This window comes from Mchenga conophoros, linkage group LG4 (assembly GCF_057382185.1).
Source record: "Mchenga conophoros isolate Kocher_MC1m ecotype Shallow Benthic linkage group LG4, M_conophoros_male_GT1.1, whole genome shotgun sequence".
NCBI classification, from domain to species: domain Eukaryota; kingdom Metazoa; phylum Chordata; class Actinopteri; order Cichliformes; family Cichlidae; genus Mchenga; species Mchenga conophoros.
The window spans coordinates 37,590,337-37,616,268 of NC_140529.1; the positions used below are offsets into that span (position 1 = coordinate 37,590,337).

The 25,932-nt window shown below is 42.2% G+C and overlaps 2 protein-coding genes across 2 annotated transcripts in view; one reads left to right on the plus strand and one right to left on the minus strand.

Moving 5' to 3' along the window:
- Positions 1-1,012: 1,012 nt before the first annotated feature.
- On the minus strand, positions 1,013-19,029 carry LOC146576741 (uncharacterized). The gene is made up of 4 exons (XM_085272526.1): positions 18,568-19,029; positions 17,644-17,647; positions 10,934-11,375; positions 1,013-1,655 (listed from the first exon to the last, which is right to left on the minus strand). The coding sequence occupies exons 1-4, from the start codon at positions 19,012-19,014 to the stop codon at positions 1,139-1,141; spliced, it is 1,410 nt and encodes a 469-aa protein (XP_085128652.1). The 5' UTR covers positions 19,015-19,029; the 3' UTR covers positions 1,013-1,138.
- A 3,719-nt stretch (positions 19,030-22,748) lies between these two features.
- Positions 22,749-25,932, plus strand: part of LOC146576742 (xylosyltransferase 1-like) — a 38,244-nt gene continuing 35,060 nt past the window's right edge. Inside the window, exon 1 of the mRNA XM_085272218.1 lies at positions 22,749-23,289. Coding sequence (XP_085128344.1) covers positions 23,005-23,289 — 285 coding nt within the window. The 5' untranslated portion in view covers positions 22,749-23,004. The remainder of the gene's footprint in view (positions 23,290-25,932) is intronic.

Below are 25,932 nucleotides of genomic sequence, written 5' to 3' on the forward strand. Positions count from 1 at the left end.
GTTTTATATGAATCCAATCAAATCACGAGAGGCTGTCACAGAAGCAAAAACACACAGAAATACTAATTTCATAGTATTCGAGCATTACTCAAAGCATACAGGCACTGAGGCAAATAATGCAACGATTATGAAGTGCAAAGCTGGATTTATGAAGTCAGCACAGAGACTTTGGGCTGTGAAACCACCTCACAGATGCTGATCGCTGACTACCTCTTCATTTCGCACTCTTATGAGCAGCTGTGTCTTTCGGGGTGAGTCACAGCCTGCAAAACTGGCATCAAAAGGCATCTAACTGTTAATAACACTGGCAGCTACACCCGCTTTATAAACAAGGTTGCATGAGGTGAAAGTTTATCCACCACAGATCAAACTGCAGGTGCCTCCAGCGTCCACGTGCAACTGAAGTCAGGGATGCATTTAAACTAGGAGGTGTGGTCCATGTTCAAAAGCAGACAGATATTTAAACAGCCGCACGTGCAGGATGGACGAACAGCCTCCCATCAGAAGTCTCATGAACACTGCTCAGCTTTGAAGTCACTGATGAAGTCCTGTGTGCTACATAAAGCTGCTTCTTTGTCTTTGGAAGATTATTATTGTTACTCAACACAGACACTAAAGTGTGAGCACAGTGTGACCTGATGTAACGTGACGTCCTTGAAAAGCCACAGTGTAAGACTGCCTTGGATGGTATCAGTGAAAAACAGTGTTTCATTTGTTTCTGTAGCTCAAGGACGAAGCTGCAAAAGAATGTGCCATACAAAGTTAACATATGTCCACTAAGACGAGAGAAAGTGTCTTTCTCAGCCTGAAAATCAGCTGTAATTCATTGTGCTGACACCGTGTGTCTGATTTTTAGAGCCAAATGTTTTAAAGACGTCTTAATTTAAAAGTAGAAAATTACAGGTCGCCCAGGCCTTCATGTCTTTAAGACATACCTGTAGTTTCACCTGGCTTCATATATGACTGGTTCTACTGTATATAAAAATCGTGTTGAACACACACAGAGAGCAGCTCAGTTTAATGACACGTTTATTCTTCGGTTACAGTCACACGGTTACAGAAGAACACGTCATTTATTTTATCCAAATATATAAAAATACATTTGAACGTACAAAATAATCAGAACCTGCTCCTGAGTTTACCTATAGCCCCATGCGCTGCCTCCAGCGCCCTGGACAGGTTTTGGTTTGATGGTGCCGATGATCGAGATTCGATTCGGGTCCCAGACACAATTCTCCTCCAGGCCGCTCTTCACCATCCCACAGTTGGGCGGCACCCAGGCGGTGTCGTAGCCACTGTATTGCCAGGTCTTCTGAAGTGGGTGGTTCTGATAGTTGATGACGATCACCCGTCCCACGTTGACCTTAACTTTAATGACAACTCTGTCATACTCAGGGTGACCAATGGGATAGCGACTTGCTTTCTCCAGGTCTCTGCTGAGGTAGACCCCCGGACCGAGCATCCCATCATAAGACTGGCCAAAACCCGTCATCAGGATTCTTTTAGCGTTCGCACTGGTGGTACCGTGGTACATGACGTAGGTTCTACCGTCTCTTGGCCCTTCACAATCCAGTCGGATTACCCCTGGAGGCAGGAAGTCATCTTCAGCCCACTGGAAGTACATTTTTCTGATTCGGATGTTAGTGTGATTGTCTCTGCAGGAAATCATGAGAACATCACAGCGTTAAGAACAAGAAGCCTGAACTTTAAAATAGAGAGTTAGTTATATTAAATGGGGAGTTATTATAAGAAATCAGGTGTTTTAAATGATTTTTACAGTATTTATAACTCATTATAAAATAACAGTGGTTAATCCTAAATACTTTCCAGTCCAGGCAGGTGTTGTGTTTCATTGTGTTGCGTCAGATCTGACGATATGAGATACATTTAATCTTTTTTTTGTTATCTCTCAAATTGGGAATTATCACTTCATTATCAAAGTGGGCATGGACGCTCTGCTGGGTGCTGGGCTCCTGTTTCTGGCTCATGCTGCTCTCTCTCTCTCACACACTCACAAGACGATTGTTGATTTATGTATCTGTGCATTTTCATGCTTTTGTGTTTCAGGTGCTGTATGTTTGTTTTTTCTCACAGGTGCAGCAGCTGGTGATACATCGTGCATTTCTATCTGTGCTCTGTCATGTTCTTATTTTCTCCCCTCTTCCCCCCTTTTTATTTCCTCAGATCTTTAAAAAGCAAACCGTATTTGGCACAACAGTGTGTTCAGATTATAGTTCTGACTGCAAAAGTAAAAACAAACAAAAGATAAACTTGCTGTGCCAAAGATGAGTGTCTGGCCTCAGAGGTCAGCGGCTCTTCCTGACTTAATTTGACTGTTATTAATGGAAAAATGAATATTTGTAGAAAAATAAACATGTAATAGAATAAGTTTGAATTGGCTCACTGTCCATGTAGCTGTGAAAGCCTGATGACGATGTTCTGTTTAATGTTCACGTTTATTTCACAAATCATCACCTCACTGAAAAGTTGTTTCACAATAAGTAGAATTTCAAACTCAGGTTTTCTGAATCACATTTCCTGCACGGAAATGTGATTCAGAAAACCTCTCGCTGGACTTTCACACAGTTGAAAAGTTCATCATTAAGTCCTGATAAAACTGACATAAATCTGCTTTTATCAGTCGGAAAGTTCGCAGCTGAGTGTAAATATGTCCTCATTCACACAGTACTGACAACGTTTACTGCAAACATTCAGACTTTTTAAGGAAAAAAGAAGAAAAGTGTGTTTGCTGAGTCCACGTACCTCTCTGCAGGCTGGTCCAAAAATGGAGTCTGTGCCTCACTCTGCTTCTTTTTCAGGAGGAAATACCACAAACAGACCTCCTCCTTTCAGTTTCGTTTCACGTGCTGTTAAGTCCTTCACTTTAGGTTATAGGCAGTATGTGCTGGAGTACTTAGTGTGAGTTAGGTTTCACTCCTGCCATCCAGCAGCTCATAGATCAGGGACTTTTTGGCAGAACAGGAATTTTGGTTCTTTCCAGTTTTTCTCCATGATCGATTTAAGGTTTTAAAGGAAATTAGTCTCTTTGATATTTCTAAATATATGCTCTTGCTCAGATGCAGATGAGCTCTACAGCAGGTTATCAAAAGACTCAAAAGGAAACAGGAAATTCCCGTCCACTCATTTTCCTGCTGTATTTGCAAAAGTTTCCATTGTCCTGCTGCAGACTGACTTACGTTTGCACAACATAAACCAGCTTACAGGGATACAGCTGACATATTTCCCATTACCAGTGTGACTCTAAGGATCAACATCATCACATTGATGTCCTTCTGTAGTGATGAGGGCTTGTGTGCAGAGACATCGACGCTATTAGATTATTCTGTTATTATATGTTACCTTATATATGTAATCAAAGTAGTTGAATTAGAATACTGCTGTAGATCACATTATACCCTTTAATATAGAGTGTGTGAGCTGTATGTAGTTTAGTTCTCATTATACTTTTGAGTTAACAGAACATATTTACATATTAGTTCATTAGATAAATGTGCATCACTCTGTATCCTTGATCTGCTGGGAATGTGTTACACTGTTTTCTTGACATGCTTAAGTGTTGAATCATGAAGAGAAGGTTGTAAGCAGGAGACTCTGTGTCTAAAGACAGGGGAGATAGATAGACCACATTCCACACCCCCACCTTACAGAAAGCAGAGAAACAACTGCCGAGGTCATAACTTAGGCGCTGTAACAGAGAAAGAATGTGATGTTTTGGCTTTTACGACTAGCTGGGGGCCACTAGAGACTATAAAAAGCTGAGCAACCCGTCACCATTTTGAGACATGTGCCTGACCCTCTGGTAGCATCTCTCCCGTCCGGACGTTGTAATGCTCTGACTGTTGAATTGTACGGAAATAAATGATTGTTGATTGAGCATTTATACACCGAGTATTGTCCTTCCTTCAGCCCAAAGATTCAAAGAATTGGGAGATTTCAACAACGCTGATCTCTTTGTGTTGTTTCATACGTCTCTTTTATCGTCCTGCAGTTAATTTGTTCATTGTTGTGTTGCTTTGTAGCTTCTTGTGGTCGCTGAGCATCTTTTTAAAACTATATTTTTTCATTGTTTTGTGTGCACAGACATGTAAAAGGTGACCCAACACAGACTATGAGCACAGTTTGTGTTTGTGTCATTCTTCTGTCTGTTTGATACCATTGTGTATTTCCTGACAGTCATTTTTCCCTCTTTGCTTTTTTAGTGTCGATACTTTTACATCTTTGCGTGTTTTTAAAATTTTGTACCTTTGCGGTTGTGATATTTTCTTTCTTTTTGTACATCTTTGGTCCTTTTGAATCTAACTGGTGTCACTTTATTGCTTTATTGTAATAACTGGAAACCCTGGTCAGTGGTCATTTTATTGTCCCCAATGGGAAATTGATTTGCAGCATGTCTACTCATCAAACAACTCAGACATTTAAGAAAAACAAACAGAACAGCCCAAGTTTTATCAAGAGCTGCAAGAAAGTGCCGTGTGTGACAGTGTTGGCAACAACAGTTATGGTTTAGTGTTGTTAAGCACGATAATAGCAGCAGGTATAAAGACACTATGTCTCGTGGTTTTCTCTGCAGGCACTTCACACCGATGACCTAAAGAGACGGTTTGTTTGAAACTTAACATGACAGCGGTCGCCTTCCTCAGCACCTGCCTGTTATAAAAGTCCAAAAGCTGGACCTGAGACCTCCCTGAAGTCTGACCAGGCACTTTAACCAGGTTACCCAGTCCGGTCTTATTGGTCAGTGTCATGGTCCCTGTGTCTCTCCAGCTCGCTCACTCTTGGCCACATGTTTTGATATTGCTTTTCTCTCTCTGGCTGTGTCCCAATTAAGAGACCGCACGCTTGAAGTACGCATTTTAAATGCGATTACGTCACCGCCACGCGACGACGGCTGTCCCAATTCGAAGTGTACTTCAAATGCATACTCCAAATGCACCGTCGATTTCCCCAAATATCAAGCGTGGTCCGGTGCACGCTTCGTGGTACCATATATCCCACAATTCATAGCGCGGCGGTGGGTGTGGATAATTTTGCCGCAAAATACGGCAGAAGGGAGCGGCTGAAGAGGGTTTTTTTTTTCCTCCAAACTTTATTGAACTTATAAAGCGAACAGTCAGTCATTCCAGTTCAGTTTGTACAGTAGACATACAAGGCAAATAAGAGTAACAATATACAGTACAATGAAAAAAGAAGGAGAAATAAATAAAGGAGAAAAAAGGAAAAAAGGGGGGAATGTGACAGACTTCATAACAACTTTGTACTTGAAAGTTGTGACAGCTCATTCGTTAAACATTTCTGAATGAATTTCAATCAATGATAAACCTTTTTTATTGGAAGTTAATTTAAGAGAGTTTAAGTAATATTCAATTTCAATCAAAAACAAATTAAATGATGGGGTTGAGTTTTGAAATTTACATTTATGTATGTGGAAGTTCCCTAATAAGATGGAGCGGCCTAAGAGTGAACTGTCAAAAGTACTGAATATGACGTCACTTATTTATGTGCGAATGTTTAATAATTAAAGTCAGTCATATATCCACAAACACAACAAGCTGAAAGTCAGTGATTTATGTATATGTGTGTGCGTAGATATATATACACTCAACAAAAATATAAACGCAACACCTTTGTTACTGCTCCCATTCCCCATGGGATGGACGTAGAGACCTAAAATTCATTCCAGATACACAATATAACCATCCCTCCCAAACAGTGGTCACAAATCAGTCCAAATGTGTGGTAGTGGGCACATCTGCTATATTGAGATAATCCATCCCACCTCACAGGTGTGCCACATCAGGATGCTGATCTGACATCATGAGTAGTGCACAGGTGTACCTCAGACTGCCCACAACAAAAGGCCACCCTGGAATGTGCAGTTTTTTGCGCTATTGGGGGTCTGGGGACCCAGAACCGGTCAGTATCTGGTGTGACCACCATTTGCCTCATGCAGTGCAACACATCGTCGCATGGAGTCTATCAGATTGTCAATTGTGGCCTGTGGAATGTTGGTCCACTCCACTTCAATGGCTGTGCGAGGTTGTTGGATATTCGTGGGAACTGGTACACGCTGTCGTATACGCCGGTCAAGCACATCCCGAACATGCTCAATGGGTGACATGTCCGGTGAGTATGCTGGCCATGCAAGAACTGGGACATTCTCAGCTGCCATCTGCCCTGAACAATGTGAACCATGATTCATCCGTGAAGCGCACACCTCTCCAACGTGCCAGACGCCATCGAATGTGAGCATTTGCCCACACAAGTCTGTTACGGCAACGAGCTGGAGTCAGGTCAAGACCCCGATGAGGACGACGGGCATGCAGTTGAGCGTCCCTGAGACGGTTTCTGACAGTTTGTGCAGAAATTGTTTGGTTGTGCAAACCAATTGTTCCAGCAGCTGTCTGGGTGGCTGGTCTCAGACGATCTTGGAGGTGAACCTGCTGGATGTGGAGGTCCTGGGCTGGTGTGGTTACACGAGGTCTGCGGTTGTGAGGCCGGTTGGATGTGCTGCCATATTCTCTGAAACGCCTGTGGAGACGGCTTATGGTTGAGAAATGAACATTCAATGCACGGGCGACAGATCTGGTTGACATTCCTGCTGTCAGCATGCCAATTGCACGCTCCCTCATTGCTTGTGGCATCTGTGGCATTTTGCTGTGAGACAAAACTGCACATTCCAGGGTGGCCTTTTGTTGTGGGCAGTCTGAGGTACACCTGTGCACTACTCATGTTGTCAGATCAGCATCCTGATGTGGCACACCTGTGAGGTGGGATGGATTATCTCAATATAGCAGATGTGCCCACTACCACACATTTGGACTGATTTGTGACCACTGTTTGGGAGGGATGGTTATATTGTGTATCTGGAATGAATTTTAGGTCTCTACGTCCATCCCATGGGGAATGGGAGCAGTAACAAAGGTGTTGCGTTTATATTTTTGTTGAGTGTATATATATATATATATATATATATATATATATATATATTAGGGGTGCAACGATATTCGTATCGATATTGAACCGTTCGATACAGTGCTTTCGGTTTGGTACGCATATGTATCGAACAATACAACATTTGTAATTTATTTTATCAACTTTCCTTCTGACGATGCTGTCTGTGTGGAGCGCTCAGTGAATCTGCGTTCGACTACTCCGCCTAGGCTGCACTGTCGAGCGCAGATCCACTGAGCGCTCCACACAGACAGCATAGTCAGAAGGAAGAGCGCAGGGCACCTCCCCCACCCTCATTCAGATCTGGCGTTTGGAATTATTTTGGTTTTCATGTGACGTATGACCCTGAAGGTAAGCGAGTCATGGACTAAAGTAAAACAGTATGTTGGATGTGCCATGCAATGCTCAATTACATGGGTGGGAACTAGTGTGTTAGCGCAGTTAGCTCGTTAACGTGTTAGCCGTCTAGCCCCATGCACGGGGCGATCGGCGGTAGCTCGTTAATGGAGATTTGCCGTGTTGTGGTGTTAAGGTCATTTCAACGAGATTAACCTGAAAGCACTAGTGGGAACACAACGAATATGACTGCACATTTACACCGACATCATCCTAGTGCAAAGACAAAAACAACAAGCATGCTACTAACTTTAGCCGAGTCATTTAGACAGCTGTTAGCACAGGATTCTCCTTATGCTGCTGAGAATATAGCCCAGAAGAAGCGGATAGTATAGCTTTTATTTTGGAAAGAGACATTTCTCTGTAATAAACTCTCTTTTCCAAAGATGAGTGATTCCTCAATCAGATACAGGGCTTGCAATATCGCTAGCCTGACATCCTGGGGCTAGCGATTTTTTCAGTCGGGCTACCAAAATCTATCTCTTCCCTGCCCGTCGGGCTATTGTAGGAAGGAAAATATATGTCAATGCTTTTGCATTCTTTCAGAAATGTAGCTGGGTAATTATGTCATTGGCATCGGTGAGCCACTGTCAATATGTGACATATTGAAATCGCGTTTGAATTTGCGCTTGTTTTTTGCTTTCACTTTGCAATCGTGCGAACTGTGTATAGAGAGCGACAGCACTGATCTGTGAGTGATGATAATTTGTGCACCAATTCCTCTGACATCGTCTTATTAATCGTTAGCTTACTATGCAAACATGACAAGTGAAATCTCCCGCAGCTTAAACATGTGAGAGGTTGATCGCACAGAGAATCGCTGAGTGAGTGTGCGTGTGTAAAAGCAGCAGGATTTATATTTGACTACGATGACCTGGATGACTGAGAACCTTCACAGACAGATATATATTTTAGTTCTGCTGAGCCAAATAAGACAGGTCAGGGTGAAGAAGTGACAGCCAAAGAAAAGCTTACCACAAAACGGAGAAGTTATGACAAATCAGACTATAAGGCAAAAAGAAAGTGCAGCTTTATGGTTTCATGGACAAAAGAATTTCTGTGGCTGCAATATGACGAGCTAAATAACCAGGGCTGCACATAAGTGGTCCGCAGGTGCGCATTCGCTGTCAAAATAAAAAACACGCACAAGGGTTAGGGTTAAATTTAAAAACTGTACTTTTGAGTTAAAATATATATTTATAATTTTAATAAATGACAAATTAAAAAGGCATGAACATTTTTTTTGTATCGAAAAAATATCGAACCGTGACACCAAAGTATCGAACCGAACCGAACCGTGAATTTTGTGTATCGTTGCACCCCTAATATATATATATATATATATATATATATATATATATATATATATATATATATATATATATATATATATATATATATATACATACATACATACACATACATACAGTGGGGCAAAAAAGTATTTAGTCAGCCACCGATTGTGCAAGTTCCCCCACCTAAAATGATGACAGAGGTCAGTAATTTGCACCAGAGGTACACTTCAACTGTGAGAGACAGAATGTGAAAAAAAAAATCCATGAATCCACATGGTAGGATTTGTAAAGAATTTATTCGTAAATTAGGGCGGAAAATAAGTATTTGGTCAATAACAAAAATACAACTCAATACTTTGTAACATAACCTTTGTTGGCAATAACAGAGGTCAAACGTTTACTATAGGTCTTTACCAGGTTTGCACACACAGTAGCTGGTATTTTGGCCCATTCCTCCATGCAGATCTTCTCGAGAGCAGTGATGTTTTGGGGCTGTCGCCGAGCAACACGGACTTTCAACTCCCGCCACAGATTTTCTATGGGGTTGAGGTCTGGAGACTGGCTAGGCCACTCCAGGACTTTCAAATGCTTCTTACGGAGCCACTCCTTTGTTGCCCGGGCGGTGTGTTTTGGATCATTGTCATGTTGGAAGACCCAGCCTCGTTTCATCTTCAAAGTTCTCACTGATGGAAGGAGGTTTTGGCTCAAAATCTCACGATACATGGCCCCATTCATTCTGTCCTTAACACTGATCAGTCGTCCTGTCCCCTTGGCAGAAAAACAGCCCCATAGCATGATGTTTCCACCCCCATGCTTCACAGTAGGTATGGTGTTCTTGGGATGCAACTCAGTATTCTTCTTCCTCCAAACACGACGAGTTGAGTTTATACCAAAAAGTTCTACTTTGGTTTCATCTGACCACATGACATTCTCCCAATCCTCTGCTGTATCATCCATGTGCTCTCTGGCAAACTTCAGACGGGCCTGGACATGCACTGGCTTCAGCAGCGGAACACGTCTGGCACTGCGGGATTTGATTCCCTGCCGTTGTAGTGTGTTACTGATGGTGACCTTTGTTACTTTGGTCCCAGCTCTCTGCAGGTCATTCACCAGGTCCCCCCGTGTGGTTCTGAGATCTTTGCTCACCGTTCTCATGATCATTTTGACCCCACGGGATGAGATCTTGCGTGGAGCCCCAGATCGAGGGAGATTATCAGTGGTCTTGTATGTCTTCCATTTTCTGATGATTGCTCCCACAGTTGATTTTTTCACACCAAGCTGCTTGCCTATTGTAGATTCACTCTTCCCAGTCTGGTGCAGGTCTACAATACTTTTCCTGGTGTCCTTCGAAAGCTCTTTGGTCTTGGCCATGGCGGCGTTTGGAGTCTGACTGTTTGAGGCTGTGGACAGGTGTCTTTTATACAGATGATGAGTTCAAACAGGTGCCATTCATACAGGTAACGAGTGGGGGACAGAAAAGCTTCTTACAGAAGACGTTACAGGTCTGTGAGAGCCAGAGATTTTCCTTGTTTGAGGTGACCAAATACTTATTTTCCACCCTGATTTACGAATAAATTCTTTACAAATCCTACCATGTGGATTCATGGATTTTTTTTTCCACATTCTGTCTCTCACAGTTGAAGTGTACCTCTGGTGCAAATTACTGACCTCTGTCATCATTTTAAGTGGGGGAACTTGCACAATCGGTGGCTGACTAAATACTTTTTTGCCCCACTGTATACACAGTATAAAGCATCGTGTCAGTGCAATTTCAATAAAGGAGTTTCATTCTAACCAATGCCCGCTGGTGGCTACATTTTTTTTATGAACCAGGCAATCTGCTCCTTAGATCCACTGCAACTCTCAGCTTCTTATATCAGTCATGTTGCTGGCCGGTTGCAAACTGTGGCTCTTGTTGTTTCTCTTTAGCGCCATTTATTTTTCTAGGCCTTTGTTTCCTCCATCCCAGTTGTTTTTAGCTGTGTTGTTGTCATCAAATTCCAACAATTTTTTTTATTAAACAGTAAAATGTCTCAGTTTAGACATCTGATGTGTTTTCGGTGTTTTTTATGCATACAAATATGAAATATTTATTAATTATTTACATATGAATATTGCAATGAACACAATAGTAAAGTCATTTCTATGGCACGTTTATTTTTCAGGTTACACTGACATGGTTACAAAATATGTCATTTTATGATTTCTTATTCAAATATATAAAAATACATTTGAACGTACAAAATAATCAGAACCTGCTCTGAGTTTACCTATAGCCCCATGCGCTGCCTCCAGCGCCATGGACAGGTTCTGGTTCAATGGTGCCAATGATTGAGATTCGATTCGGGTCCCAGACACAATTCTCCTCCAGGCCGCTCTTCACCATCCCACAGTTGGGCGGCACCCAGGCGGTGTCGTAGCCACTGTATTGCCAGGTCTTCTGAAGTGGGTGGTTCTGATAGTTGATGACGATCACCCTTCCCACTTTCACCTTAACCTTAATGACAACCCTGTCATGCTCAGGGTGATCGATGGGATAGCGACTCGCTTTCTCCAGGTCTCTGCTGAGGTAGACCCCTGGACCGAGCATCCCATCTTTAGACCGCTGAAAACCTGACTTCAGGATCAATCGAGCACTCTTACTGGTGGTGCCGTGGTACATGACGTAGGTTCTACCATCTCTTGGTCCTTCACGGTCCATTCGAACCACACCTGGAGGCAAAAAGTCATCTTCAGCCCACTGGAAGCTCATTTTTCAGATCCAGATGTTGGTGTCAGTGTCCCTGTAGAAAAAAATATGTTACTGACATCAGTGCCAATAAGACAAAACAGATAAGATTAGCTATAAAATTAAGAATTTATTAGTCAGGAAGTTCACAGCGGAGTCTAAATATGTCCTCATACACACAGAACTGACAAGATTCACTGTAAACATTCAGACTTTGTTTGAGTCCACGTACCTCTCTGCAGGTTGATCCAAGAATGGAGTCCGTGCCTCACTCTGCTTCTTTTAACAGTAGACGTCCTTCTTTCAGTTTTGTTTCATGTGCTGTTGCTCGTCCTTGTCTTTAGGTTACAGACAATATGTACTAGGTGTGGTCAGTGTGTGAGTTAGGTTTCACTCCTGCCACACAGCAACACACAGATCAGGTGTTTTCAGCCAGAATGAAACGTTTGGCACTTTCCAATTTTCCTCCATAAAAGTTTTGTGATATTAAAGGAAATTTGTCTCCTTAATATTTATAATTTTATGCTCTTGTTCAGATGCAGATGAGTTATATAACAGAAACACGTAACAGGAAATTCCCGTCCAGTCAGATTCCTGCTGTATTTGCAAATGTTTCCATTCTGCTGCAGACTGACTTTCGTTTTGGACCAGTGAAAGTTTACGGGAATTTGGCTGATATATTTCCCATATAGGGAGCTCCTGCTGTGGCTCTAAGGCTTCTGCTAACTTTGCATTTATGTAAAGCTGCAGATGCTGAAAATGACGGCCTGAATCTATTATTACACTAAATTGGCTTCTCTCAAAATATAAAAGAGCCCATCAGTGTCTTTAGTCACACATTTGCTAGCATAGATAGCATAGAAACTGAACATTAAACAGTCTTCTTTTGTCTTATCATTACTTAAATTTATGATAATGGGTTATACAGCTGTGGGGTATACAGTTCATTACAGCAGACGTCTTTCTGAAAGTGCTGTAACTAATAACCCTTTCCCACTACCACCTACTCGAGTCGGCTCTGCACACCTCGACTCCTTTTTGGGGTTTTCTATTAGGTGGTGGTGCCTGGTACCTACTGTTAGTACCTACTCGGCTGGGGATCCAGGTGATACGAAAATGTGACGTCACCAGACGGCATGTCACCGATTGGCTAGTCAGTGGCGTCACTCGATGAGTCTTGAGAGCTTCTCCTTTGCAAAAATCTAAACCGCCATTTTGAACCTGGCAACGAGGGAAATGTGTACAGAAAAAACAACACTGTGGCCCCCGAGTCTGACACAAAGGCCCAGACTGAGCAGCAGGTTTACCATCACCTCAACGTGCTGTTGTGGCGTTCATGTCGCACAGAAATTACATCAACATGACCGGAACCGAGTTAAGTCAAGTTGAGCCAAGTAGGTACTAGTGAAAAAGATCTATAAGTTTAATTCAGATCAAACTGAGGTTATTGTACTCGGCCCTGAAAAGCTTAGAAATATGGTATCTAAGCAGATTCTTACTCTGGATGGCATTACCTTGGCCTCCAGTAACGCTGTGAGGAACCTTGGAGTCATGTTTGACCAGGACATGTCCTTCAACGCACATATTAAACAAATATGTAAGACTGCTTTCTTCCATTTGTGCAACATCTCTAAAGTTAGAAATATCCTGTCTCAGAGTGACGCTGAAAAACTAGTTCATGCATTTATTACTTCCAGGCTGGACGACTGTAATTCATTATTATCAGGATGTCCAAAAAACTCACTGAAAAGCCTTCAGCTAATCCAAAATGCTGCAGCAAGAGTCCTGACAGGGACTAGAAAGAGAGAGCAGATTTCTCCTGTTTTGGCTTCCCTTCATTGGCTGCTCCTCACATACAACCTCATGTATCAATCTCACCTGATGAATTACGTAATCAACTAAAAAATGCTCTAAGTTCCGTTCAAGGTGGTCTAGGTGAGGAAGACCAATGTAACCTGGAACAAAGAAAGGGTGGAAAGGGAATAAATAACTCACCTGTGTTTCACTCTGCTCTGTTTAAAAAAAAATCCTTCTTTCAGTTTTGTTTCACGTGCTGTTGTTAAGTCACTTTAGGACCACACCCAGTAAATATTGACTTAACAACAGCACGTGAAACAAAACTGAAAGAAGGATGTCTCAGAGTGGTTTGAAATGAAGTTTATTAAAGTGGATTTACAAGTGCAGAATTTATTCTACAAATTATTATTTAAGCACAGAATTCTTTGTTTTGATGCGCGTGGCTCTTGTGGTCCTGCATAGTCAGTGTGTGAATTAGGCTTCACTCCTGCCACACAGCAACACACAGATCAGGTGTTTTCAGGCAGAATGAGACTTTTGGTATTTACCATTGTACCTCCATAAAATATTTAGAACAAAGAGAGGGTGGAAGGGTATAAATAACTCACCTGTGTGTTTGTTTGGTTGCTTAACAATAAGCTACCTGTCATGTCATTGAATCTGTTGTAAATCCATGTTTAACTTTTTCTGTTGCAGATTTCTTTGTCTTTCACTTTCAGGCAGACTGGATGTGTCGGTTAAGAGTGGCAGACTCATTGTTTTACTTTCCCCAAGAGGGCACACAGATTTACGTTTATGATGCCTTTGTTTTGTTGTTGTTTTTGTGATTGATACCTTTGTCCTGTTGTTGGCAGACCAGGCGTGTGATCGGTCATATGATGTGTACACTGCTTCTTTTTTTGATTGTGCTTTATAGGTGGACTGGGAAACCCTGGGTCAGTGTATAGAGCTGATAACAATGGTCAGTGATCACTTTATTGTCCCCAATGGGAAATAGATTTGCAGCATGTCCACTCATCAAACAACACAGACATTTGAAAAACAAACAAACAGAACAGCTCAAGTTTTATCAAGAGCTACAAGAAAGTCCCATCCTCTAGTTCGCAGTGATCGGTCGCATCACTGCAGGGGACGAAGCCGCTTATAGGAGAGAGGTGTGATGGTCTGATGTCATGGTGTGAGGACAACATCTTCACCCTCAACACTAACAAGACAAAGAAGATGATAGTGGACACGAGGAAGAAGAGGAGGCCTCACCAGCTGCTGTTTATCCGGGGCCTTGAAGTGCAGAGGATGAGCAGCTTTAGGTACCTGGGCGTCTACATCAGTGAGGACCTCACCTGGACACCGAACACCACACAGCTGGTCCAGAAGGCTCAGCAGCGGCTGTATTTCCTGAGGAAATTTGGTATGTCGGCCAAGATCCTCAGCAGCTTCTACAGCTGCACTGTGGAGAGCACACTGACCAGCTGCAGCGCTGCATGGTACGGCAGCACTGCTGCTATGGACCAAACGCCTGCAGAGAGTGATAACAACTGCGGAGAAGATCATCAGGACCCCGCTGCCCTCTCTGCAGAGCATCAACCATCGCAGAGTCCAGAGGAGAGCTGCCTCCATCCTCAAAGACCCCACACCCCCCAACATGGACTGTTCACACTTCTGCCCTCGAGACGGAGGTTTAGGAGTGTGAAATCCAGAACATCCAGACTCAACAACTCCTTCTTCCCCACGGCCATCAGACTCGTGAACAGCTGACCTATTTTCGAACAGTAATAATAACTTTTTGCACATCAGGCCATCCTGCATATTAAGCTACGGCTCTTTTGCACACATCTCTGTTTCAGAATTAAATATTTTTGTCTCCTTTTCTGTCTTCATTTATTTATTTGTACTATTTGTATTTTAGCTGTTCTATTTCTATTGCATATATTAATCGGCAGCAAAGAAAGAATTTCATTGCACAGAGAAAAGTCTTTTTTATTCTTTGGACACATGACAATAAACACTTTGAATCTTTGAATCTTGAAGGAAATGCTGTGTGCGACAGTGTTGGCAACAACAGCAGGTCTTCACTGCAGGCACTTCACCGACGACCTGAGGGAAGCAGCTGAAAATGTGACTTTTCATTCTAAGAGCCTGAGTCCGTTCGGTCCTGTGACGAAGAGACAGATTACCGTACCAAACAACGCTACAAAACATTAGAACAGATTAAAAATGTATCATAATTTCAGATGAAACATAAAAATACCAGTCTTGGTACGAGGTGGTTCGGGCATCTGACAAGGATGCCTCCTGGGTGAGGTGTTCCAGGCATGTCCCACCGGGAGGAGGCCCCGGGGCAGACCCAGGACACGCTGGAGAGATTATATCTCTCGGCTGGCCTGGGAACGCCTTGGTATTCCCCCGGATAAGCTGGAGGAGGTGGCTGGGGAGAGGGAGGTCTGGACCTCTCTGCTTAGGCTGCTGCCCCCGCGACCCGGCCTCGGATAAAGCGGATAAAGATGGATGGATGGACATAAAAATACTCAATTTCCTTAAAAACACAGCCGTTGTTGGACCTTTTTTTGTAGCAGCAAACTGTGACTCAAAGGGCAGAACATCAAAAACTACCCTCCAAATACTTGTAACTGTCCACCAGTTCAATGGCTGCTGGCACCGTTTACTATTGTTAGTGCAGGATGGGGCCTGACCCCCTGGAGTCAGTGGCCATGTCTTCAGTTTTCAGGTTGTTGATCTTTAAAAATGACGCCAAGAAGCAAACTCATCCACAGCCCCATGACTTACAATGACTGTTATCATGTGTACTTTGACAGTCATTCTATTACAGAATATAGAGCAGAGGAGAGAGATAACATCACTGTGATGAACCAGTAGAGTATATACAAGGCCTGTATGCAAATATCAGTGGAAGCTCTTCCACCTGCTGCAGAATCTCCTCCCTGATGTTCATCTCTAGAGACGTTAAAGCAGCAGGCCTGAAATCATTTAGTGATGTGGGGTTTGTAGTCTTTACAGCTGGAGCATTTTCTAAACCTCTGGAACCTTTTGCTTCTGGAGTGATAAGACAAAGATATAAGAAAAGGTAAAGTAAAAATCTGTCAGCTCATTGGCCAACTGAAAACCAGGAGACTTCTTTCTTAGTACTGCTGCACATACACGACCCACATGAAGTGGAGATGTGACTGAGCTGCAGCAGACAGACTCAACCTGAGTCCAAACCTTCGGTGAGTCTGGGTAAAACAAATAAAGTGAATATATCTTCTTATCTGCACGCTCGCTTTGGCCCAGGCCACAGTTTCCTGCTCAGCTAGCTCAATCTGACTATTCTGGACTTTTCAGACTCTGCTCGTATCTTTATTAAATTCACAGTAATCTTCCATCTGCTTCTCAATTTCTGTGCTTGACTTTTCCACTTTGGTGCTATTTCACATCCCTGCTCTCCTGTATATGAAGAAACCTCCAAACTAACTCTTAGGGTCCAGTCGTCAGTTTGTCAGTTTTTATGAACTTTAGTGTAAATTCTTTATATTTTCCTTCATTTAAAAATTCTTTTTTTTTTTGGATTAATTTAAAGTAATGCCTGCTGTCATGTCCAGGGGGCGCTGTGGCTCTACAGTAATCACTGCCACATGGATGAACTTGTTAGTCACTCACATGAATCTACTCATTTAAATTCTGTTATGAATTTTTTTCATGTTCACACGTTTTCAGATCTTCACTATGACTCCAGGTTTAATGTGCTGTAGATGACGATTTCATGCTGTCATTCAGAATCAAAAGACTCAAAAAGGACACTTGTAGCAGGCACCGCCCATCCAGCCAGATTCCTGCTGTATTTTCTGCTGCAGGCTGTCTTACATCTACACAACATAAACCAGTTTACCGGAATAACATATTTCCCATAAATGTGATCACTGTAACTTTAAGGTTACTGCTAACTTTGTATTTACACTTTCAAATGTCTCGGAGTATTTTTTTAAGCTAAAAAAGCAAACCCATGCCTCCTAAAAAGAGCAAGATCCCCAACAAATCCCCTTTTGTTTTTTGGGGGCTATTTTATGTCCTCTTTGCTATTAAAAAAAATCTTTATAGGCAATTTTTCCCTTTTTGTGTTGTTTTGCTTGGATTTTTGAACATCTTTGTTTCTTTTTTATACTGGTGGTGGTCAGAGGGCCCGGTGGCGCCTGTGTCCGGCAGCCTCGCCTCTGTCAGTGCGCCCCAAGGCAGCTGTGGCTACAACGTAGCTGCCATCGCCAGTGTGTGAATGTGTGTGTGAATGGGTGAATGACTAAATGTAGTGTAAAGTGCTTTGGGGTCCTTAAGGACTAGAAAAGCGCTATACAAATGCAGACCATTTACCATTTTTTTGATTTTACATTTTTTAAGATCATTATATTTTTTAGTTTTGTCATCTCTGTGGTCAATCACTTGGGAGGATTCAGTGCATTTAGGCACTTTGCTGTTAATGAATATATGAACGTTTACCTTTTTGAATAAAGTATGAAAAGTCTCTTCCAGTTAGAACTTTTTCCTTCCCACTGTCACCAAGTCCTTCTTCACTGATGGGGTCTTCTCACTAAGATAGTAGGCTCTACCTTACACTAAAAATGTTTTAATATGAATAAATATTGAACGGATGTTACCGAGATAACAATATCCAGTTTGAAAAAGGAGACAGGGAGGCAAAGTTGACAATAGAATAAAGGTTTTATTAATAAATAAACAAAAAAGACACATAAGCCTGTATTTTACCCCAAAAGAAAGAAACACACAAAAAAATAAGTGTCGTTCAAAGGCTACATGAACCAAGCTCAGTCTTTATGACCAGCACGACCACGGCCAGCACGACCAGCACCACCACGACCAGCACCACCACGACCAGAACCACCACGGCCAGAACCACTACGGCCAGCACCACCACGGCCAGCACCACCACGACCAGCACCACCACGGCCAGAACCACTACGGCCAGCACCACCACGGCCAGCACCACCACGACCAGCACCAGCACGGCCAGAACCACCACGGCCAGCACCAGCACGGCCAGAACCACCACGGCCAGCACCACCACGACCGCCTTCACTATCAGAATTGCTGTCTGGCATTGGTGCGCTCCACCCCATGGCCTGAAATCCTGCTGGACTACAATGACACATACAAAACTCAATGTCTTTTTTTTTACATTAAAATATATAAAACGCTTCCAAATATGCAAAATACAACAATAACTGCTTGTGGAATTTACCTGTAGTGCATCCATGCACACCATGCATCATAATCATCATCATAATCATATGAGTAGGGATCTGGGAGGTCTGGGAGTGAGTAAGTTAATTCTCTCATCGAGATCGGTCTTGAACCAGCTCGAGTATCCCTGACAGGTTTTGGTTTGATGGTCTCAAGGATTGTGATTCGCTTGGGATCCCAGACACAATTCTCCTCCAGGCCGCTTGTCACCATCCCACAGTTGGGCGGCACCCAGGCAGTGTCGTATCCGTGGTCATGCCAGGTCTTCTGAAGTGGGTGGTACTGACGATTGATGGCCTTCACTTTTCCTACGTTGACCCTAACCTTAATGACAACCCTGTCATGCTCAGGGTGACCGATGGGATAGCGACTCGCTTTATCCAGGTCTCTGCTGAGGTAAACGCCCTGACCGAGCATCCCGCCTGAAGACTGGCGAAAACCTGACTTCTGGATCGATGAAACATTTGCCCTTTTTGTGCCATGGTACATGACATAGGTTTTACCATCTTCTGGTCCTTCACGGTCCACTCGAACTACCCCAGAAGGAAGACCGTCATCTTCAGCCCACTCAATGCTCATTTTTTATTTCAGTCAGTGTCCCTGCAGGAAGAAGAATCATTATGATGAGGACATCATCAAATTAAGACAAAAACAGGGTAAGGGTTACCGTTCAAAAAGGCTTATTATTATTATTATTATTATTATTATTATTATTATTATTATTATTATCATTATTATTATTATTATTATTATTATTATTATTATTATTATTATTATTATTATTATTATATGTCAAGTAATTTAAAGGTGTGTCCAGAAAAGCAATTTGAATTTACTTTAAATTAATTTTTAAGTAAAGTTAATCTTAAATAATTTCCAGTCCAAACATATGGAATAAAAATCCACATATACAATAATATACTAAGAAAAAAAATGGAAAACATGAATCTTAAAAAGACAGAAACAAAAACACTTGATTCATTTCAGTTGGAGTTTGGCTTTATGATGTCAACATAAAGCCAACAGAATATAATGATAAAAAATATATATAATAATAATAATAATAATAATAATAATAAAATGCAAATCTCAATAAATCCAACAACTGTCCCCCCAATTTTAAAATATCATAAGATGAATATATTCTATATATTATTTAACACAGTTGGGTAGATACCAAGTATACCAGTGTTGGTATCTTAGTGCAGATAAAAATGAGACCTCTAAGTGGAGCCTCACTGGAGGCCAAGGTAATACCATCCAGTCAGTATCTGCTTAGACACCAGGTTTCTGAGGGTTATTCGCAGGAAGTACAATAACAGTTAAATCAGAATTTAGAAGCAGAAAAAATAGTGGTCATCTAGACCTTTATGTCTTTAAGACAGGCCTGGGTATGTCGTATGTATTATTGTAATAAGCAGCACCTAAAATAAAAAGCACTGGTCCCAATCCAAGAACCATGTGCAACTCTGTGACTACGTTTTGTGGGTGAAGAAGACAGACGAGAATATTTACATGAAAAATTACTAGAATCTACCAGAACCTATTAGAAATTATCCAAACAGGTGCATTGCATTTTCTTCAGCACCAACACCCACAGTACAAAGTACTCGACTGTCTGCAGAGGAATATTATGGTCACTGGTACTGAACGCTGCCTAGCAGGACAGGTCCAGAGAGTGCACTGTCAGAGGCTTTCAGAGGGTCATTGGTAACCTTCACTAATGTTGTTTGTGTTCTCTGATAATCTCTAAATAATGACTGAAACTCTAGAAATAAACAATTCATCTGAAAGAGTCACAAAGCTGATTAGTCAATAAGCAGCTAACTGGACTTTAATTAGCACTTTATGTACACAGAACTATCTGTGAAAATCTAGACTTTGAGGAAAAACGTACCTCTCTCTCCAGGTTCATCCAAAAGTGCAGCCTGTGTCTCAGTCTGCTTCGTTTAAATAACAATGTTCAGCCTTCAGGAGGAAGTACCATGAATAGAAATCCTTCTATCAGCTGTTTCACATTCTGCACATTGTTACGTCCTTCACTTTAGATTGTAGATGATGTTATTTATTGGGAGTGGTCTGTACAGGAGTTATCATAGGTTTCAGTCCTGAGAACCAACTGCACACCACCCAGGGCCTATCAGACAAAACGGGGCTTACGAGAACTTTCTTTTCCTCCACGAAAGATTTATGATCAGCACAAATTTGCATTTTCAAAATGTACATTTTCCTATAGGTCTGTAAGACGAATTACAGGCAGTCAGAAATATCAGAAGGACATGTGCAAACGGGAATCACCTGTCCAAATAATTTTCCTACCAGTATTAAAGTTTCCATTGCTCTGCTGTGTCCTCTCTTACATTTCTCATCACATAAAACATCTTATGGGAATATGGCTGACATGCTGTTAGGCCTGGACTTTTGGAAAATGGCACACGTTTGTAATTTTGCCTCTGTACACAACCACAGTGGATTTTAAATCCAGTCAAGATTTTTAAAAATCAAGATCTGAGTCAAATTAAAGTGCATGCCCACAGCAAACTGCAAAAGTAACCTCGAGGCAAAGACATGGAATATTCTTCAATCGCCAAATACACCCAATAAATGCACTTTGAATGAAGCAGGAGTTGAAAATGCTGTTTCTTCTTTAAGGTGACGAACAGGGAGCAGGAGAAGCAGATCTAAAGGGAGGACGGGGAATAAAAATCATTGGCCCGTTGTTTTGTTTCTCAGTAACACAGCCACCTGTTAGCTTGTTCAACCGGTTTTAAATCCAAGTTTCACTTTTGTTTCAGGTCTTGTACATTTTCTTGTAAGTCACACGTCATGGTATTCATGAGGTGTGGTTAGCAGAACAGCAGGTCCCACATCCATGTTTTTGACAGGAGACCACAAAGATATATAGTTATACGGCCTTTCCCTAGAAAGAAAAGGTGTTGTTTAATTATGATTTTTACCCTGCTGCTAGAGGAGAAGTCAACATATTCTCTTTTACAAAGTTGATAACGACCTTCATGTACCTGTCAGGGTTACTGTGAGAAGGAAAGGATGTCCTGATAATAATCCATTTGTTTCTTAGTGCTGAATCCAGATGTTGTCCAGATGTCACCACACAATTGATCCATAAATGATTCACGTGTGCCTAAATCCTCAGTCAAGGCCAAATGTGAACCAGAGGAAACTGCAGGTGGGGCTATGTTTAGGTTGAACATGCTGGCACTCAGACAATGAAAGCAGTAACAAATATTACTTAAATATCATGTCGAAAATCAGGTTTGACTCCTACTATATGCTCATTCAAAAACCAAAATTTGACCAGCTGTACTGGGGCTGCCTTATAAAAGAAAACTGGAACAGCAGTGAAAAAACTCCAGTGTGATCACGGTGACAGAAACAGAGACAAAGTAGCAAAATGTTCATATCGATGCTATCAACAGGGTTTTAGTGCTGGGTTGATACTTCGTTTCTATCGTCTAAGATCAGCACTGAAAATGATCCATTATTTTTTAAGTGAAAAAAATATACGTCAAACAGGAACTGTGAAAAATGTCACAACTTTTCAGCGTTCCCCGTCACGTCTATTTTATTTAACGTCTATAGCACATTTAAGCAACAGAAGCTGGCCTAAAGTGTTTTAGACACAGACACATTTCTGTTCCAGGTCTCAAACAATCTGTTTAATTATGTACATGAAAGCTGAAAGATGTGTTCACTGTGTTATTTATGGCAGAAAGTGAAAATCACAGTGATTTAGTGATCATTCAAATGTGTTGATGATGATTCACCTCATAAATCATGAAACACTGCTCTCCTCTATAAAGCTCCCTTTATTTATTTGGTATCACACAGCATTACAATTCAGGCAAAGTTGTTGGTATTTTTCCTCGAAAAGTAATAAAAATATCAGTTTATAATTTTTCAGTGTGTGGTTTCATGGGGGGGGGGGGGGGGGGGGGGGGCAACAACGGCTTTCTGCTCCTGTCTACAGAAATGCAGCTCCGGCCCTGCAGAGGTGTCGCTTCACAATCAGATTCAGAACATTTTATTAATCCCAGAGGAAATTATGTGGTTACAGTCGGTCCAAGACAATAAGAACAGCAACAGGCTGTATATACGATATATTACAACGTTACAAAATATAAGAAACAGCTCCAATGTATATTTATAATCAAGATATTTGCGTATCCAGAAAATTACAGACATTTTACTGTAAAACTTCACTGCAGCATGTGATGAAGGGTGCAGCTACTGGATGGGGGAGTCGTACAGATATGTATCCACAGGCAGGAAGGATTTCCTGAGTCGTTCACTGGTGCATTCGGGGAATCTCAGACTTTCTCTGAACTACTGACGTTAAATGGCCGCATGAGGGCCTCTGCGTCCTCTTCACCGCCTCCAAAACTCTCTCCTCATTTCGAGTCTGTGCCAAATTCCCTCCTCCTCCTGCTGCTCTCTGCCAGCCAGTAGCAGCTCTCTGGCCGCGGAGGGGAGCATTCACACCCCGCTGTCGGCGTTTAGCGGATGGAGCTCTCAGTCTGAGTCTGACCCGGAGGGAGGGAGGAGGAGAAGATGAACGGTAACCCGTGCGCCCGCAGGCTGGCCCGGCGCTCCAGGTCCGCGCTGCTGCTGGTCGCTGCTCTGGCCGTCCTGCTGGTCCAGACTCTCATCGTGTGGAACTTCAGCAGCCTGGACTCCACCGGTGGGGACGGAGGCGCCAGGAGCCGGGAGAAGAGAGAGGACCGGACCGGGGGGTTCAACAAAGCCGACATGGAGCACCCGCGGAAGGGGCTGCAGAAGAGGGGCGACCCGCCGCCGCTGGTCGGGAAGGCGGCCGATCAGCAGCAGCTGCAGGCGGTGGGTTTGACTGATGTGCCCTTCACGAGGCGCTTTAATCAGATTTTTACACGCGTGTTTTCGGGGAATGAGCCGAAGGAAGCCGCATGGCAGCCACGGAGAAGATGCTGCAGCTGCTGCCTGTTGTTTTGGCTTTCCCGTCAATAGTTTGCCCGCTTTCGTCAGGGAGATGGGTCTGTAGGCCAAACTTAATTTAAAAAACAGCCAATTTAAGGTGTCGATTATTGGTGGCTGTGGCAGGTTAACTGCGCCACCTTCTCGTTCGTAGCTACAGTTGAAAAACGTATCAGCACCAGGTAATCAATTCATCACTTTAAGCTGTGAGCCTCAGACAGTTTCCATTAACGCTTCATAACAGCTGATTGCTGTGACAATGAAATGAAAACTACGGGTGACCACGCGCTTTATTCATTGTAAGACCAATGCCGAATTAAAGATCACGCAGACATTTAAAAAGAAATGCCCCCAGTCTTGTTCAAAAATCTAATTTTAAGGGTCGACAACCGAGAAAATGTGCAAATGGCTGTTTTTGTTGTTGGAGTTTGGTTTGGCAGCGTCTCACGTTTTAAACGTCATTTGTGTTACTTTCAGCGTGAAAGGTCACCGTGTTTTTATGAATCTGTTCATTCTGCAGTCCCGTTTAAATCTCTGGTACTTTGGTGTTTTTGCACAGAATGAGGTTTGGGCCTGAAATGCTCCTCGGTTTAGGTGTTTGCGGTTTCCTTGGTAAATTTAAAGAATTTTACTGACACTTGAGGAATTTAGGAAATGATTAAGCCAGTTTTGGTTAAGAGAAGTTGCTCCCCTGTAATATCGGCTTATGAAATATGTTTATAAAGGGAAAACATAACATTTAATATTAAGTTAGAGGTAAAATGAACACTTTTACTCCTTAAAGCAACTTTTTGGGTGTGAGGTTTTAAAATTAAACGGGTCCTCAAATTAAGCTCCCTTTCCCTCATAAATTTTAATCACATTTGAGGAAATTAGTTAACAATTTTTATTGGTGGAAACTGGTCTTGTGTGTAAAACTTGACAATTATGACAAAGACACAGCTCATCAAGTGAAAGCTTTGGTGATGGCGTCCATTCTTGCAACAATAAAACTTTGTGTAATTTTTTTCATCATATTTTGATAAACTGTTTCATTTCAAGCTCTAACACCTATTTTAGTGTCATGTAATTTTGCACAGAATCAGTAGTTCTTAGAGGAAAATGTTCTAAGCTTGGATTTTGGGAGGTTTCCTTACTAAAATTAAAGGATTGTCGCGACACTTAAGAAACTAGGAAAACAGATTTAACCTTCTGTTATTAATGGAAGTCGGTCTGCTCTGACATTAAGTTGTAAAATCACTTTTACAAATGAGGCTTTGTGTAGAATTTCTTTAGCAAACCTGTATTTAAGTTTGACCCGAAAGCTAAAATTTAAAGCAGTTTTACCTTAAAGGCAAAAACCAAAAATCTCTATTTTAGCAATTTTCTGTCTTCTCACATTCATAGTTAGATTTCCATCTTCATCTCCACGTGAATGCTCCACAGCTCATTTCAGGCACAGCACAGTACTCACTATCATCCTGCTGAGATTCCTGTGTTTGTATGTTCAGAAAAACCTGTTGGGATCCAGCTGTTCTCACATGTTTTAATGGCATGGATGTAGAGTGTGTGTGTGTGTGTGTGTGTGTGTGTGTGTGTGTGTGTGTGTGTGTGTGTGTGTGTGTGTGTGTGTTAGCAGGAAGCAGTGTCCCATTTCCAATAAAATATCACTTGCTGGGACTCAGTGAAAACAGCCTCCTCCCCCTGAAACACTGAGTGTGTGCTTTTATGTTTATCTTTGTGAGAACATGTTGGCCTGTTCCTTAAAAGCTGTTTGATAACTAAGAGTAGATGTTGGTGTTGTTCTAGAAAATACATGACGTGTTATCCGTGTCAGAGAACAAGAATGTTTACGGGGTCCAAACAGCCACAGTCTGGACTTCTCGGGAGAACACTGATAGCGCCGATTCACCGAAGAGCACTGTGGGAGTCGGCTTGTGATGGTGGGGTGATTGGAAAGGCACAGGACTTATCTCATATTCTGATCGCACTGGAGGTATGACTGTAATGCTGAGCCTGTATTAATGTGGCTGTTGATCCAAGTCGTTCCTCTGTGAGTTGGGAGGATCCTGCGACCTGTCTGTCACAGACTTGGACACGTCAGCCTTTCTGTGCTTATAGACAGAAATAAAACAAGTATATTTAATTCTTTCGTTACTCAGAAATGTCCTATTTTAAATAGTTGGCAGCCTTCAGAAACCTCGATGTTTACATGCAGCGTTATCTACTTTTCTATCGTCTGCACTTCCTGTCAGAGTGGAGCAGAACCACCAGGCTGCGACGGTTCAGGCCAGAGTTGAGGCTCGGTGTGAAATTTGTGGTTTTTATTGTTTACTTGGTTTCCCGTGTTGTAGTTGTGTCTTATTTTGAAAAAAATATTTACTCATTACCATAGTGACCAGAGAGCATTAAGGGGCAGAGGAGGATGTTACTCTCAGTGTTGTTGGTGCATTTATATTATCTGACATTAAAACGGTCTGCGGCTGGGGACCGCTGCAATGGTGATAAGCCTTAAACTTGCATTCTTTCCAATGGCCAGCAGGAGGCAGT

Excerpts from the sequence above, each read along its gene's own strand:
- LOC146576741 (XM_085272526.1), bottom strand. The coding sequence starts at position 19,014 with ATGAGCATTGAGTGGGCTGAAGATGACGGTCTTCCTTCTGGGGTAGTT. Across the intron at positions 1,656-10,933 it reads GGCAGCGCATGGGGCTATAG|AGACAATCACACTAACATCC; the intron begins GTAAACTCAGAG and ends GATTTCCTGCAG.